The sequence below is a fragment of the Oncorhynchus kisutch genome, linkage group LG8 (genome assembly GCF_002021735.2).
Source record: "Oncorhynchus kisutch isolate 150728-3 linkage group LG8, Okis_V2, whole genome shotgun sequence".
Taxonomy (NCBI): domain Eukaryota; kingdom Metazoa; phylum Chordata; class Actinopteri; order Salmoniformes; family Salmonidae; genus Oncorhynchus; species Oncorhynchus kisutch.
Genome location: NC_034181.2, coordinates 30,640,559 through 30,652,580, shown reverse-complemented (window position 1 = coordinate 30,652,580; position 12,022 = coordinate 30,640,559). Strand labels below are relative to the sequence as shown.

Below are 12,022 nucleotides of genomic sequence, written 5' to 3'. Positions count from 1 at the left end.
CAACATTGAAGCACATGGGTGGCAGCATCATGTTGTGGGGGTACTCTGCTGCAGGAGGGACTGGTGCACTTCACAAAATAGATGGCATCATGAGGGTGGAAAGTTGTGTGGATATATTGAAGCAACATCTCAAGACATCAGTCAGGAAGTTAAAGCTTGGTTGCAAATGGGTCTTCCAAATAGATAATGACCCCAAGCATACTTCCAAAGTGGTGGCAAAATGGCTTAAGGACAACAAAGTCAAGGTATTGGAGTGGCCATCGCAAAGCCCTGACCTCAAACCTACAGAAAATTTGGGGGCAGAACTGAAAAAACATGTCCGAGCAAGGAGGCCTACAAACCTGACTCAGTTACACCAGCTCTGTCAGGAGGAATGGGCCAAAATTCACCCAACTTATTGTGGCAAGCTTGTGGAAGGCTACACAAAACGTTTGACACAAGTTAAACTATTTAAAAGGCAATGCTACGAAATACTAATTGTATTTGTAATTGAGTGTATGTAAACGTCTGACCCACTGGGAATGTGATGAAAGAAATAAAAGCTGAAATAAATCTATTATTATTCTGACATTTCACATTCTTAAAATAAAGTGGTGATCCTAACTGACCTAAAACATAGAATTTTTACTAAGATTAAATGTCAGGAATTGTGAAAAACGTAGTTTAAATGTATTTGGCTAAGATGTATGTAAACTTCCAACTTCAACTGTACGTCATCTGTGCACTTAAATATCGAATGGAGGATGCTTTTCATCATGGTTTATTTTAATTACAGCCAGGTAGGCATTACTCCTGTTGTAAATATAAGCAATGTGCCTAATATTAGGAAAGTTGAGAAATAAATATAGTAGGCCTAGTCTATAGAAAGCTGATGGGATCCATGTCTTATTATTAGAGGCCATCACCCGCAATTTCATAGCCTATAGAAATGTTACGCAAAATTAGCTCATGGGCTCTCATGAAATGTTTGATTAGATTTTCAAATAGATTTTCATTGATGTCAGAGTGATTAGAGGGACACTAGAGTGCTGAGTACCAGGCAGTTAGCATGTTTAGTAGGCTACTAATGACCATCAGCAACATCAGAGCTTGTAGAAGCCTAATTTCCGTGACTAAACGGTCATGTGGAATTCGACTGCCGTCATGACTCGTGACCGCCGGTGTGGCGGTAATACACTCACCGCAACAGCCCAATCTGTGACCAACAGATGCATATCTGTATTCCCAGTCATGTGAAATCCATAGATTAGGGCCTCATTAAATATTTATATGAATTGTTGCATGTTGTGTTAATATATTTTTGTTCGGTGTAGCTGTATGGCTCTGGTGTACTGCTCTTGCGGCACCATATAACAGCAGCATGCACTGACCTGTGAGGAAATGGGTTCTCTTTCCAATCGCTTTCTCACATTTCATATGAGAATTGAATAACTAGACTAGACAGTATGGCCATCCCTTCTGAAAGGGCTTTACATCTGGCCTGTGGCTATATGAACTCCTGTAGACACTGTGCAGTGCTTTCCTAACAGCAGGGGTGCAGTTCCTGTTGTGGGCTCTACCAGTGCTGTGTGCCAGTAAATCCTCAGTGCTCTCACTCTGTTTGTGACCTGTGTAGAAGACTGTGTGTGTGGGGAGAGGACAGAAAAGATTAACCACACCCAGATTATGTAACAGCCGCAGGCAGCCTTTTAACCCCTCAGCTCAGTCCCCACTAACTGACAACACTGGCATCCACTGACTGTCATTGGAGCGATTATGTGGGCCATACAGGGAATACAGCCTAGCCCGGGCTAAGACAAACTGAGGACAGAGTATTGCCCCAGAGCCATTTTGAAAAGCAATCAACTACCAACTGAAATAAGAGCTCAGATGTGATGCTGAACTTTCCCAATGTTCTCAGTGACAGAGGCATTCTAAAGCAAGCACCTCCAGAGGAACAGCAATCCGATTAACAAAGGAGAATGTGTCCTTCAGGTAACCAGGCAACAGTAGTCAGAGGCACGGGTCCACAAGTGTGAGGCGATCCAGCTAAGGTCTCTATTCATAGGAACAGAAAGGGAATCAATGACACTAACAGGACAGGGACAACAGGACTAATGAGCAAAGCCATGTCACCCCAGACTCATGTTATAAACAATGGCTTTAAACATTAGATATAGGACACATACAATCCACCAACATGAGTGTCTCCGGAACATCTATGTGCAGGAATTGAAACACACTGGATGGAGGATTAATGGTAAAGTATGGATCCTGGCAGGACTGAGAAGTGGAACCTTCTAACACATTCCACAACAATGTTGCATGCTGGGAAAGGGCGTTACCTGTGGTGTCAGAGAGGGAGAGGGCGTTAAAGGGGTCCGGGACACTCAACATCGCTGAGCCTGCATCCAAACCCAGGATGTCAGCAGTTCTCTCAGCTTAACATTACACAGGGAGAACGAGAGAAAGGAGGAGAGAAAGCAGGAGAATAGGGAGAGGAAGGATGTTGGAGAAGACGGGATGGTCAGGTTATGACAGTTACTGATCTAATAGAAAGTCAACAAGATGTAAGAGGACAACAGCGCTGAAGAGAAAAAATTACCCACAGTAATTGGGTTTGGGTTGGGCTCAGAAAATTGTCTCATAGTAAGGTTGGAGAGGTTCACTTAACAGCTCAGACCGATACATCTCTATGAAAGAATTCTACAGAGCTGGAGAAACATCTGCCTTCAAAATAAAGATTTACAGAGAAGAAGCCGGCAGAAAAAAATCACAAGGACCCCACATGGGAAATAATGACGTCTGTATGACACAGGGAGAGAGAGGAAGGTGAACACGTGGGGTCTTACCTGGGAAAGCCTTGCATGTGGCCCCAGCAGCAGAGACAGGCTGCAGCCCTGAGATGAGGTTCTCTGTGGAGAGGCTGGCCCTCTCCCCTGTTGTAGCTGTCATAAAGACAAACACAATTAGAAAACAACATCACCTCTGATAATTGACCTATCTATCCATTGCGCTTGTAGATGTCTATACACAGACTGGACTTTGTGGTCTTACTCTCGGCCAGCTTGGCAAAGTCCTTGTTGAGCAGCTCCTCTGCAGAGAGCTTGGAGAAGTTGTCATCACCAAAAGGGTTCCAGCTGCCAGTGGGTACAGAGGGGGCTGTCTGGGCACCGCCCTCCCCTGGCTGGTACACACTCTGCTGGGAGGAGCAGGGGGAGCCAGAGGGGGTGGTGCTTGCTGACCTACAACACACACAGGAAAACACAAAAAGGTTGCAGTGGAAACCATCCATCTCATTTATCTCAAGTACAAACAAGTATGTGCCAAATATAAAACATGCATACAAATATGGGTGATTAAAAAGACTATTAAGTTATTTGTAGATTGAAAGGACTGTTTATTCCTGTGTTGAACTATAAAAGGGAGTGTTTAAAGGGTTCTCTGAATGAATGCCTGTGTGTTTGTTCGTTCTCTCTCTCTAATGAATGGACAGTTGATTCCTCAGTTCATTGAGATGGGTTAATTCAGCTCACTTGGACTTGTTGAGGCTGGCCTCTGCTGCAGCCGCCTGCAGTAGCTGGGTTGACTTGCTGATTGGGACCCCAAACACAGCACTGTGGGTGACGTCACTCAGGATGCGTCTGTGACTGCCTCGGGGGGGCATCTTTGGGGAGGAGGGGGGTGTCAGGGTGCCAACCTTATGGAGCCCACGTCCAGGAGCCAGATGCTGGGAGGAGAGAGCGAGAGAAAGGGTTTAATATGGAGATAAGAAAAATATCACACCAAATATCAATATCAGTGAGAGAAGGAAGAAAATTACAGGCTGATTCAAGTTGATTAGCTATTCTATTGGTTAGTGAAAAGACATGGTTAGTTAGTGGCAAAATACCAAAGGATGGTTTTCAGGATGTTATTGATTCATATTGGATTTAGAACAATACATTCTAAAGGAGACAGAACTGAGTGTTGACAGGTTCCAGTGACAGACGTTTCATGACAACTTTAAACATTATAACTACAGTGAAAGGAAAAGCAGCTAGACAGCTTCTGAATCCTATTTGATCACTATGCAAAGCATGAAATGGCTGTCTTCAGTGTTAGGTGATTAGCTAGATTCTAAGGCCCCAGACAGAGAGTCAGGGCCTGTTAGCCCTCCCTGTCCTACAGACCAGCAGGCTGCCAGAGGAGAGGGGCCTGTTAGTCTCCCCGTCCCACAAGGCAGCAGGCTGCCAGAGGAGAGGGGCCTGTTAGCCCTCCCTGTCCTACAGACCAGCAGGCTGCCAGAGGAGAGGGGCCTGTTAGCCCTCCCTGTCCCACAAGGCAGCAGGCTGCCAGAGGGGAGGGGCCTGTTAGCCCTCCCTGTCCTACAGACCAGCAGGCTGCCAGAGGGGAGGGGCCTGTTATCCCTCCCTGTCACACAAGGCAGCAGGCTGCCAGAAGGGAGGGGCCTGTTAGCCCTCCCTCTCCCACAAGGCAGCAGGCTGCCAGAGGGGAGGGGGCTGTTAGCCCTCCCTCTCCCACAAGGCAGCAGGCTGCCAGAGGGGAGGGGGGTTACTGTGGGCTCAGAGTCAGTCAAGTGCAGGTCCTGTGGCTGCAAGCTGAGGGGGTGCTGCTGATTGGGGGGAGGGGGAGGTCTGCCGCAGGGCCAGCTGGCTGCTTTTTATGTGTTTTTCATGAAAGTTGTCATTTTTGCAGTTGGATTTTTGTTAAACATGACATGTCAGTGTATTTTAATGAACAGATCAGATGAGTTACTGGAAAGTCAATAACGTTATTCAGTTGGATTCAATTTCATTCAAAACCACAAGGTCATTCAGAGGTCCTGCTAAAAGTGCACTCCATAGAAATATCATAAGTTAGAAGGCAATAAACAGATACATAAAAAACAAATGACTTAATATTATTGGCAAATGGTAAAAAGATACTCTGATATGTTAAGAAGCTCAAACACAAGGTAATATGCCCACCTGGTTGGTCTGCTGCTGTGGGCTGAAGAAAGCTGCAGCCTGCTGCTTCATGAAGAGACCCTGCTGATGCTGGGGCGTGGCCATGGGCTGCGAAGGGGCGGTCTGAGCCAGTGGGGGTGTGACCTGCTGGACTAATTGGACAGCAACTGCAGGCTGGGCGGTGCCTAAAACACCTGTAGTACAGGGGAAAAGATGCTTGTCTTGTAAGGGTGACATAACAATTGACTAAAGCAGACAAGCTTGCAGCTACTATCTGTCTCTATACAAGCAGATGGACAGAAGGGCTCAGAGAGACTACAGGGGCTTCACGGGCTCATTAATAGACTATTAAAGCCTTGTCCGGACAGACAAATTGAACCACTGGGATTACAAGGCCATGTTATGTCAGCCAAACACTTGGAACAGTTCAATACATCAAGCTCAATACAGGATGTCTATCTTGGTGAGTGTTTTGTTACAGGATAAGAGACTTCCTCTGCTAGCAGGCCTCACCTCTCTGCTCACCACATCATCAGGTCGTTGTGGTTCAAGCTGTGACTGAGAAACAAAGCAGGTACAGAAAGTAGTTAATGCGTACCTATGGACTGGGGCCCTCCTGCAGCCATGTTGGGTCTCTTGCGTGGGGTGAGGGCCGGCTGGATGGGCAGGATGCCTATGGACTGGGCCCCTCCAGCTTTAGGGCGTGAACGGGGCGTGATGGACGTCTCCATTGTGGGGACAGGGTCTGAGAGCCTGGGAGGGGAGAGGAAGGGCAGGCCAGATTATCCTTTGCCGGAGCTTTACATCTGTAACTATAAAAAAGCCCCGTTTCTCATGCCCCTCACTTACCTGGCTTTGGATTGACTCTTTTTGGCCACAGCGTCGCTGGCTCTGATTGGTTCAGGGAGTTTTGTAGGAATAGGAGAGTTCTGTGAAGGTGAGAAGAGTTTCAGTAGTATGCTTATATATGCTACTCAATTTTAATCAATCAGCTTCACTCCGATTTCTATTGTAATGGTTTTCCTTTTGTCACAGCGAGGCAACAAGAACCCTTTATCATTATAACTTCTTGAATAACTTCTTGAATGTCCACTGGGAATGACGTCTGAAATGTGCTGTGTCAGATGATTCAGTGCTGACATTGCTCCTTCAATGCAAAGCAAAGGGGCCTGGGGGATGGAGGGCAGCCAACTGGCAACAACCACAAAGCTCCTTGTTCCCCCATCCTCTGGCATTTTCACTAGACTTATGTTGCTTTCCAAAAAGATTAGACATGAATAAAACTTTAGTAAAATGTGGAAGCTTATTACATTTGAAATTAAATAACATTACACCTGGCATTTTGGAGGGCAAGGTAACAATTCAAATAAAGTTAAAAGTTCCTCTACATTTTCGCTCTTTGAATTATTTGGTTGTAACCTTCGTCTCCGGGGAGATTTTCTAGTCCTGTTGTCGTTACTGAGGGTGAGGTGACTTACATGTACGTTCCGGATGGGGCATTCTATCCCGGCCAGCCTGAAGGAGAAGTGGGACACTTGGTAGATATCTGGTCTCAGCTCTGGGTCAGGCTCCAGCATGTATCCTGATGAATGGAAGAAAACATGGTTGGTAATTATGATACTGACAGTGCATTCGAAAAATATTCAGACCCTTTGACTTTTTCCACATTTGATTACGTTACAGCCTTGATTAAATAACCCCCAAATCTACTCACAATAACCAATAATGACAAAGCAAAAACAGATTTTTAGAGAAATGTGCACATTTATTAAAAATAAAAACAGAAATAGTTTATTTACATTAGTTTTCAGACCCTTTGCTAAGTGACGCGAAATTGAGCTTAGGTGCATCTTGTTTCCATTGATCATCCTTAAGATGTTTCTACAACGTGATTGGAGTCCACATGTAGTAACTTCAATTGATTGGACATGATTTGGAAAGGCACACACCTGTCAAAATAAAGGTCCCACAGTTGTCAATGCATGTCAAAGCAAAAACCAAGCCATGAGTTCCGAGACAGGATTGTGTCGAGGCACAGATCTGGGAAAGGGTACCAAAACATTTATGCAGCATTGAAGCTCCCCAAGAACACAGTGGCCTCCATCATCCTTAAATTGAAGATGTTTGGAACCACCAAAACTCTTCCTAGAGCTATCCGCCCGGCCAATCTCAGCAATAGGAGGAGAAGGGCCTTGGTCAGGAAGGTGACCAAGAACCCAATGGTCACTCTGACAGAGCTCCAGAGTTCCTCCGTGGAGATGGGAGAACCTTCCAGAAGGACAACCATCGCTGCAGCAGTCCACCAATCAAGCCTTTATGGTAGAGTGGCCAGACAGAAGCCGCCACTCAGTACAAGGCACATTACAGCCCGCTTAAAGTTTACCAAAAGGCACCTAAAGGACTCTCAGACCATGAGAAACAAGATTCTCTGGTGTGATGAAACAAAGAATGAACACTTTGGCCTGAATGCGAAGCGTCACATCTGGAAGAAACCTGGCACCATCCCTACGGTGAAGTATGGTGGTGGCAACATACTGACAGGGAGACTAGTCAGAATTGAGGGAAAGATGAAAGGAGCAAAGTACAGAGGACCTCAGACTGGGGCGAAGATTCACCTCCAACAGGACAACGACCCTAAGCACACAGTCAAGACAACGCAGGAGTGGCTTTGGGACAAGTCTCTGAATGTCCTTGAGTGGCCCAGCCAGAGCCCGGACTTGAACCCAATCTAACATCTCTGGAGAGACCTGAAAATAGCTATGCAGCGACGCTCCCCATCCAACCTGACAAAGCTTGAGAGGATCTGCTGAGAATAATGAGAGAAACTCCCAAATACAGGTGTGCCGGGCTTGTAGCGTCATACCCAAGAAGTCTTGAGGCTGTAATCGCTGCCAAAGGTGATTCAACAAAGTACTGAGTAAAGGTCTGAATACTTATGTAAATGTGACATTTCAGGTTATTTTATTTTGAATAAATTAGCAAAAATGTCTAAAAATGTGTTTTTGCTTCGTCATTATGGGCTATTTGTGTGTAGATTGACGAGGGGAGAAAAACTATAACGACAAAACATGAAAAAAGCCAGGGGGTCTGAATACTTTCTGAATGCACTGCATATTTCTCTCTGTGGACTAAAGGACTTGCACTGTGTAATCGAGAAGGGGCACAGAGAGAAAGACAGAGCCAGAAAGACAACTCTCTTACATACAAATGCATGGACCAGTCAGTAGGAGTTGACAGGGAGGATGGCTACTCACTGATGAGGCAGTGCATGTCCGGGGAATAGCGGGAGTTGTCTGGTATAGTGAAGCTGCCGTCACAGATGGCCACCTGGCTCTCCCCAAATGGCAGGGTGAAGTAGCACAGTTTATACAGTAGGCAGCCCATAGCCTGTAGAGACAGCACAGTGGACATCAGCACACCTTGTATTACCTCACAAAACTTGCAACCCAGCAAGTCAGTTACACTGTACTTGGCATCAAGCCAACATAACTCTAGTGGAGAGAAACCAGTCATAATCTCCCATGTCGATTCAGCAGTATGCCAACTCACCCAGATGTCTGCCTTTGTAGTGATGACCATGCCATTGTAAAGGTTGATCATCTCTGGGGCTCTGTATGACAGAGTAGTGTACCTTAAGATGGGAAGGGAGCACACTCATTTAGGATGGACTTCAAAGGGCACAGTAAATCCACAACATCCCAACCTGTTGTACTTGTTGGTTCACTAGACTAAAACTATCAAACCACACCCATGAGTTCAGTGTTCCAGCTGAGGTGAAGCTCTTCAGAATCACTCACTTCTTGATTTCCTCCTCCACCAGTGGAACGCCCTCTGCCTGAGGGTCCTGGAAGCGGTTGGTGGCGCTACCAAAGTCACACAGCACGTAGTGTCCCCTGTCATGGAGCAGGATATTCTCCACCTGCAGAGGAGATCGACACACAGATGACTCCTGAGACAGGTGACTCCTGAGTTGCTCTTTGAATGGTGTGTAACATATTTATACACTTCATGGTTCACTTCTCATGCTGCAACACACATATGCAGCTAGGACATGTATTAAAGACAAACAGATAGAGGACAAGTGTTAGTAGGGTGTCGACTCTGAGGGTGTGTGTGTGTGTGTGTGTGTGTGTGTGAAGACAAGTGCTCGTGCCTTGAGATCTCGATGGATGATTGGCGTCTTGCACTGGTGGAGGCGGGCCACAGCCTCACAGGTGTCACAGAAGATCTGCAGCACTTCTGCCTCAGTGAAGCCTGTTTGCAGACGCTGGTTCATCAGGTTCACCACCTGACCGCCTGTAACAAACCAGGGAGGGCTTACAATGGGTTTGGAAACTAAGTAGATACGCTCCTGTAATGTTATGTTTGTACATGAATGAAACTACGAAAGTGATTGATAAGGAAAGAGGGGCAGAATTACCACGACAGAAGTCCATGAGGATGAGGACCTCCCAGACATCTCCTGATCCCACTGCAGTTATACTGGAGTCCAGGAAACCCACAATGTTCCTGTGGCCCACAAGGTCCCTCTGCACATGCACACACACACAATTGGTTAATATTACAAAGAGTAGAAAGAACCTCATAGGTCTCTGGTTTGCTTTCAAGTTCCAAACAGGCTGCCATAACAATGGTGATCTTTGTTTGTTTTTTTGGATTGCCCAAGTGTATTCTGTTTGCTGACTATGAGGATCGGCCAAAAGACTGGAAGTAATAGGGTTGTTCCACAAAATGGGTGCCTTTTGGAAATGCAAACGTTTAAGAAATTCACTTTAAAATATATCTTCTTTCAACATTTAAATTGCATGGAGGATATGTTGAGTTTACGGAAAAACAGATTGTCCAGTCTCGGGTATTAAAATCCTATAAACTAAGAGCATTTTATCTGCAGTTGTACCACACTGTCAAAATGGTTACGGACACTTATGTAACCGCTTAACTATTATTTAAAAGCATGTTTGGATGAATCCCAAATGTTCTCATTGATCAAGTATCCCTTGTACAAATAAACTCCCATATAATATCAAATGGATAAAGTTACCGTTGGGCCTCTAACAGGGTTGACAATAACACAGTTTAGGTTTAAGATCGGCCATTACTCCTCATGTGGTGAAGAGAATGGGACCACATGGTGTTCATAAAATTAGGAATTATACACAAGACTTACTTCCTTTTCCACCATGCTGTGAGTCAAATAATGGTCCATTATTTTAAAGGAATAAATGGTTTGCATAACAGGGTTGGCCTTAAAATGAGGGACATACGTAAATGCATCACCAATCACATTAATAGCAATAATAACCTTCAGAAATTACTGTCAAAGCAGCAAAAATAAATAGGCCTTTACAATGGTGAAACATGGAGACATTTTGGGATTAAGTGAGTCGAAACCTTCCTTAGAAGTGACAGTGTTGGAGGGACATGTCAAAATGCTGAATTTTGGCTCTTTAGCAAGCCATTATTCATACAAAAAAAATCTGATGTATTGAATTCTTCATGTGGTCTATATTATAGTGCACTTCATTTAATATGACAGGCATTTTAAAAATCAATATTGGTGCATAATGTGTACTTAAAAGATCAAAGGGAGGCAAAAGGCACCCATTTCGTGGAACGACCCAATAATGATAGCCATCCTGTACCAATTATGCCCCCCAGGGTGTAGCTGCAGGGGCTGGTTATCTTACAGCATGGCCTCCAGTTAGGGAACTGAGGCCCAAGGGGTTGGGGGAGTTAATCTGCATGACGTCCAAATCAACATATTCAGCAGCAGGCTCTAATGGAGTGAAGAATGTATGACTCAGTTACTACCCACCCTTCTGCTCCCCCCCTCATATATATATATATATATATAAATATATTTATATGTTTGTTTAAGTTAGTCTTGTCAACCCTTCCCTTCCATAGTCAGCAACTCATTCCCATATCACCTTTTCCAGAATAGAAACACAATCCTATTCTTTCATTTGTGTCATTTTATCTATGTGGTTCGACATCAGCTTCACTACAGCAGTGGCAGTGATTTGCCCCCTTTGTGAAGTCCATTTGTCTGAGAAAGCCTGTGCATTATAAGGTAGACTGGGTGACAGACTGATCAGAACTCCAGCCCAGAACCGGTTCTCACCATGATCTGGATCTCTAGCTTGCAGATATGCAGGTCGTGCTCGTTGTTGACGTACATTCTCTTCAGGGCACAGCGGACCCCCTGGTGGGTCCGCACCAGGAACACAATGGCAAAGCCTCCTAGAGAGAGAAAGATTTCAGCATTGACCTGTGACGGAGTGGCACAGGTCCCCACGGAGGCCAGCGGCCTTGTCAGCTAACCTGACAGCAAGAGAATACAATAAACACAACAAGAGACCAGCTTAATATGGAGCAACAAAAATGTGTTTCGTGACACTGGTTTCCCCTCAAGCCAAACGGCTAAATGACGTGCTTTGCTTCAACAAATATCAGTAACAGTGACTGAATTAGCCCTGAGTCATGGTCAGTCAGCCTGGATGTGTCAGAGCTGCTGATACTGTAGTGGCTGACTGTGTGCAGAACAGAGCAGGCCTCCTTCAGTCTGTCCATTACCTCATCCTGATAGCAGCACACCACCCTGGCAACGTTTGTCCTCTCTGTCATATAAACACACACTGTATGACCCCAGATCAAGTGGCAGAGCTAGCTGGGAAGAAATGCTGTGAAATCTGTGTTAAGCCAGAGGGGTGGATGAAGCTGTGGTAAAATAAGGCTCAACATAGCATTGGTGAGTCAGCAGTAGAGATGAGAATCAGAGGAAAACTGCAGGTAGCGTAGCAGCCGCAATGTGACTGGAGAAGGTGGAGAGTGTGAGTCCATTATCCGACTATTAGAGGCACATTGTGCTGACACATTGGGCAGCCGACACGGCTCCAAAACAGCCCTTTGTCTGGGCCTCTCCATTTCTCTCCCTCTTGCATGCTAATTCAAACATATGGAGACACACAAAACCATGAGTGATTGTGTGGCTGGCTGTGCACACTATTTGTTTCTGGTGACCCAGGAGGCAGTGTTGTACCATGAGTGATACAACACTGGTCTCTTTCATGTACACACCATTCACACAGTGA

General features: G+C 45.4%; 1 protein-coding gene across 13 annotated transcripts in view; it reads right to left on the bottom strand.

Moving 5' to 3' along the window:
• The window catches only part of LOC109895887 (AP2-associated protein kinase 1), a 46,525-nt gene that overhangs the window by 16,456 nt on the left and 18,047 nt on the right, over positions 1 to 12,022 (bottom strand). For 8 of the 13 annotated variants that reach the window (XR_004210775.1, XR_004210776.1, XM_020489957.2 and 5 more), the window contains exons 2-14: positions 11,053 to 11,171; positions 9,349 to 9,457; positions 9,082 to 9,224; positions 8,726 to 8,847; positions 8,478 to 8,559; positions 8,183 to 8,315; positions 6,407 to 6,510; positions 5,778 to 5,857; positions 5,527 to 5,681; positions 4,950 to 5,122; positions 3,516 to 3,709; positions 3,037 to 3,224; positions 2,832 to 2,927 (exon numbers count right to left, since the gene is read on the bottom strand). Coding sequence is in view for 10 of the 13 variants with exons in the window: in XM_020489957.2 (XP_020345546.1) it covers positions 2,832 to 2,927; positions 3,037 to 3,224; positions 3,516 to 3,709; positions 4,950 to 5,122; positions 5,527 to 5,681; positions 5,778 to 5,857; positions 6,407 to 6,510; positions 8,183 to 8,315; positions 8,478 to 8,559; positions 8,726 to 8,847; positions 9,082 to 9,224; positions 9,349 to 9,457; positions 11,053 to 11,171 (1,698 nt within the window). In the remaining 3 variants the exon portion in view is untranslated. Of the gene's footprint in view, positions 1 to 2,324; positions 2,421 to 2,831; positions 2,928 to 3,036; positions 3,225 to 3,515; positions 3,710 to 4,949; positions 5,123 to 5,526; positions 5,682 to 5,777; positions 5,858 to 6,406; positions 6,511 to 8,182; positions 8,316 to 8,477; positions 8,560 to 8,725; positions 8,848 to 9,081; positions 9,225 to 9,348; positions 9,458 to 11,052; positions 11,172 to 12,022 lie in introns of all 13 variants that reach the window. The other 5 variants (XR_004210774.1, XM_020489958.2, XM_031830090.1 and 2 more) reach the window with 1 other exon arrangement.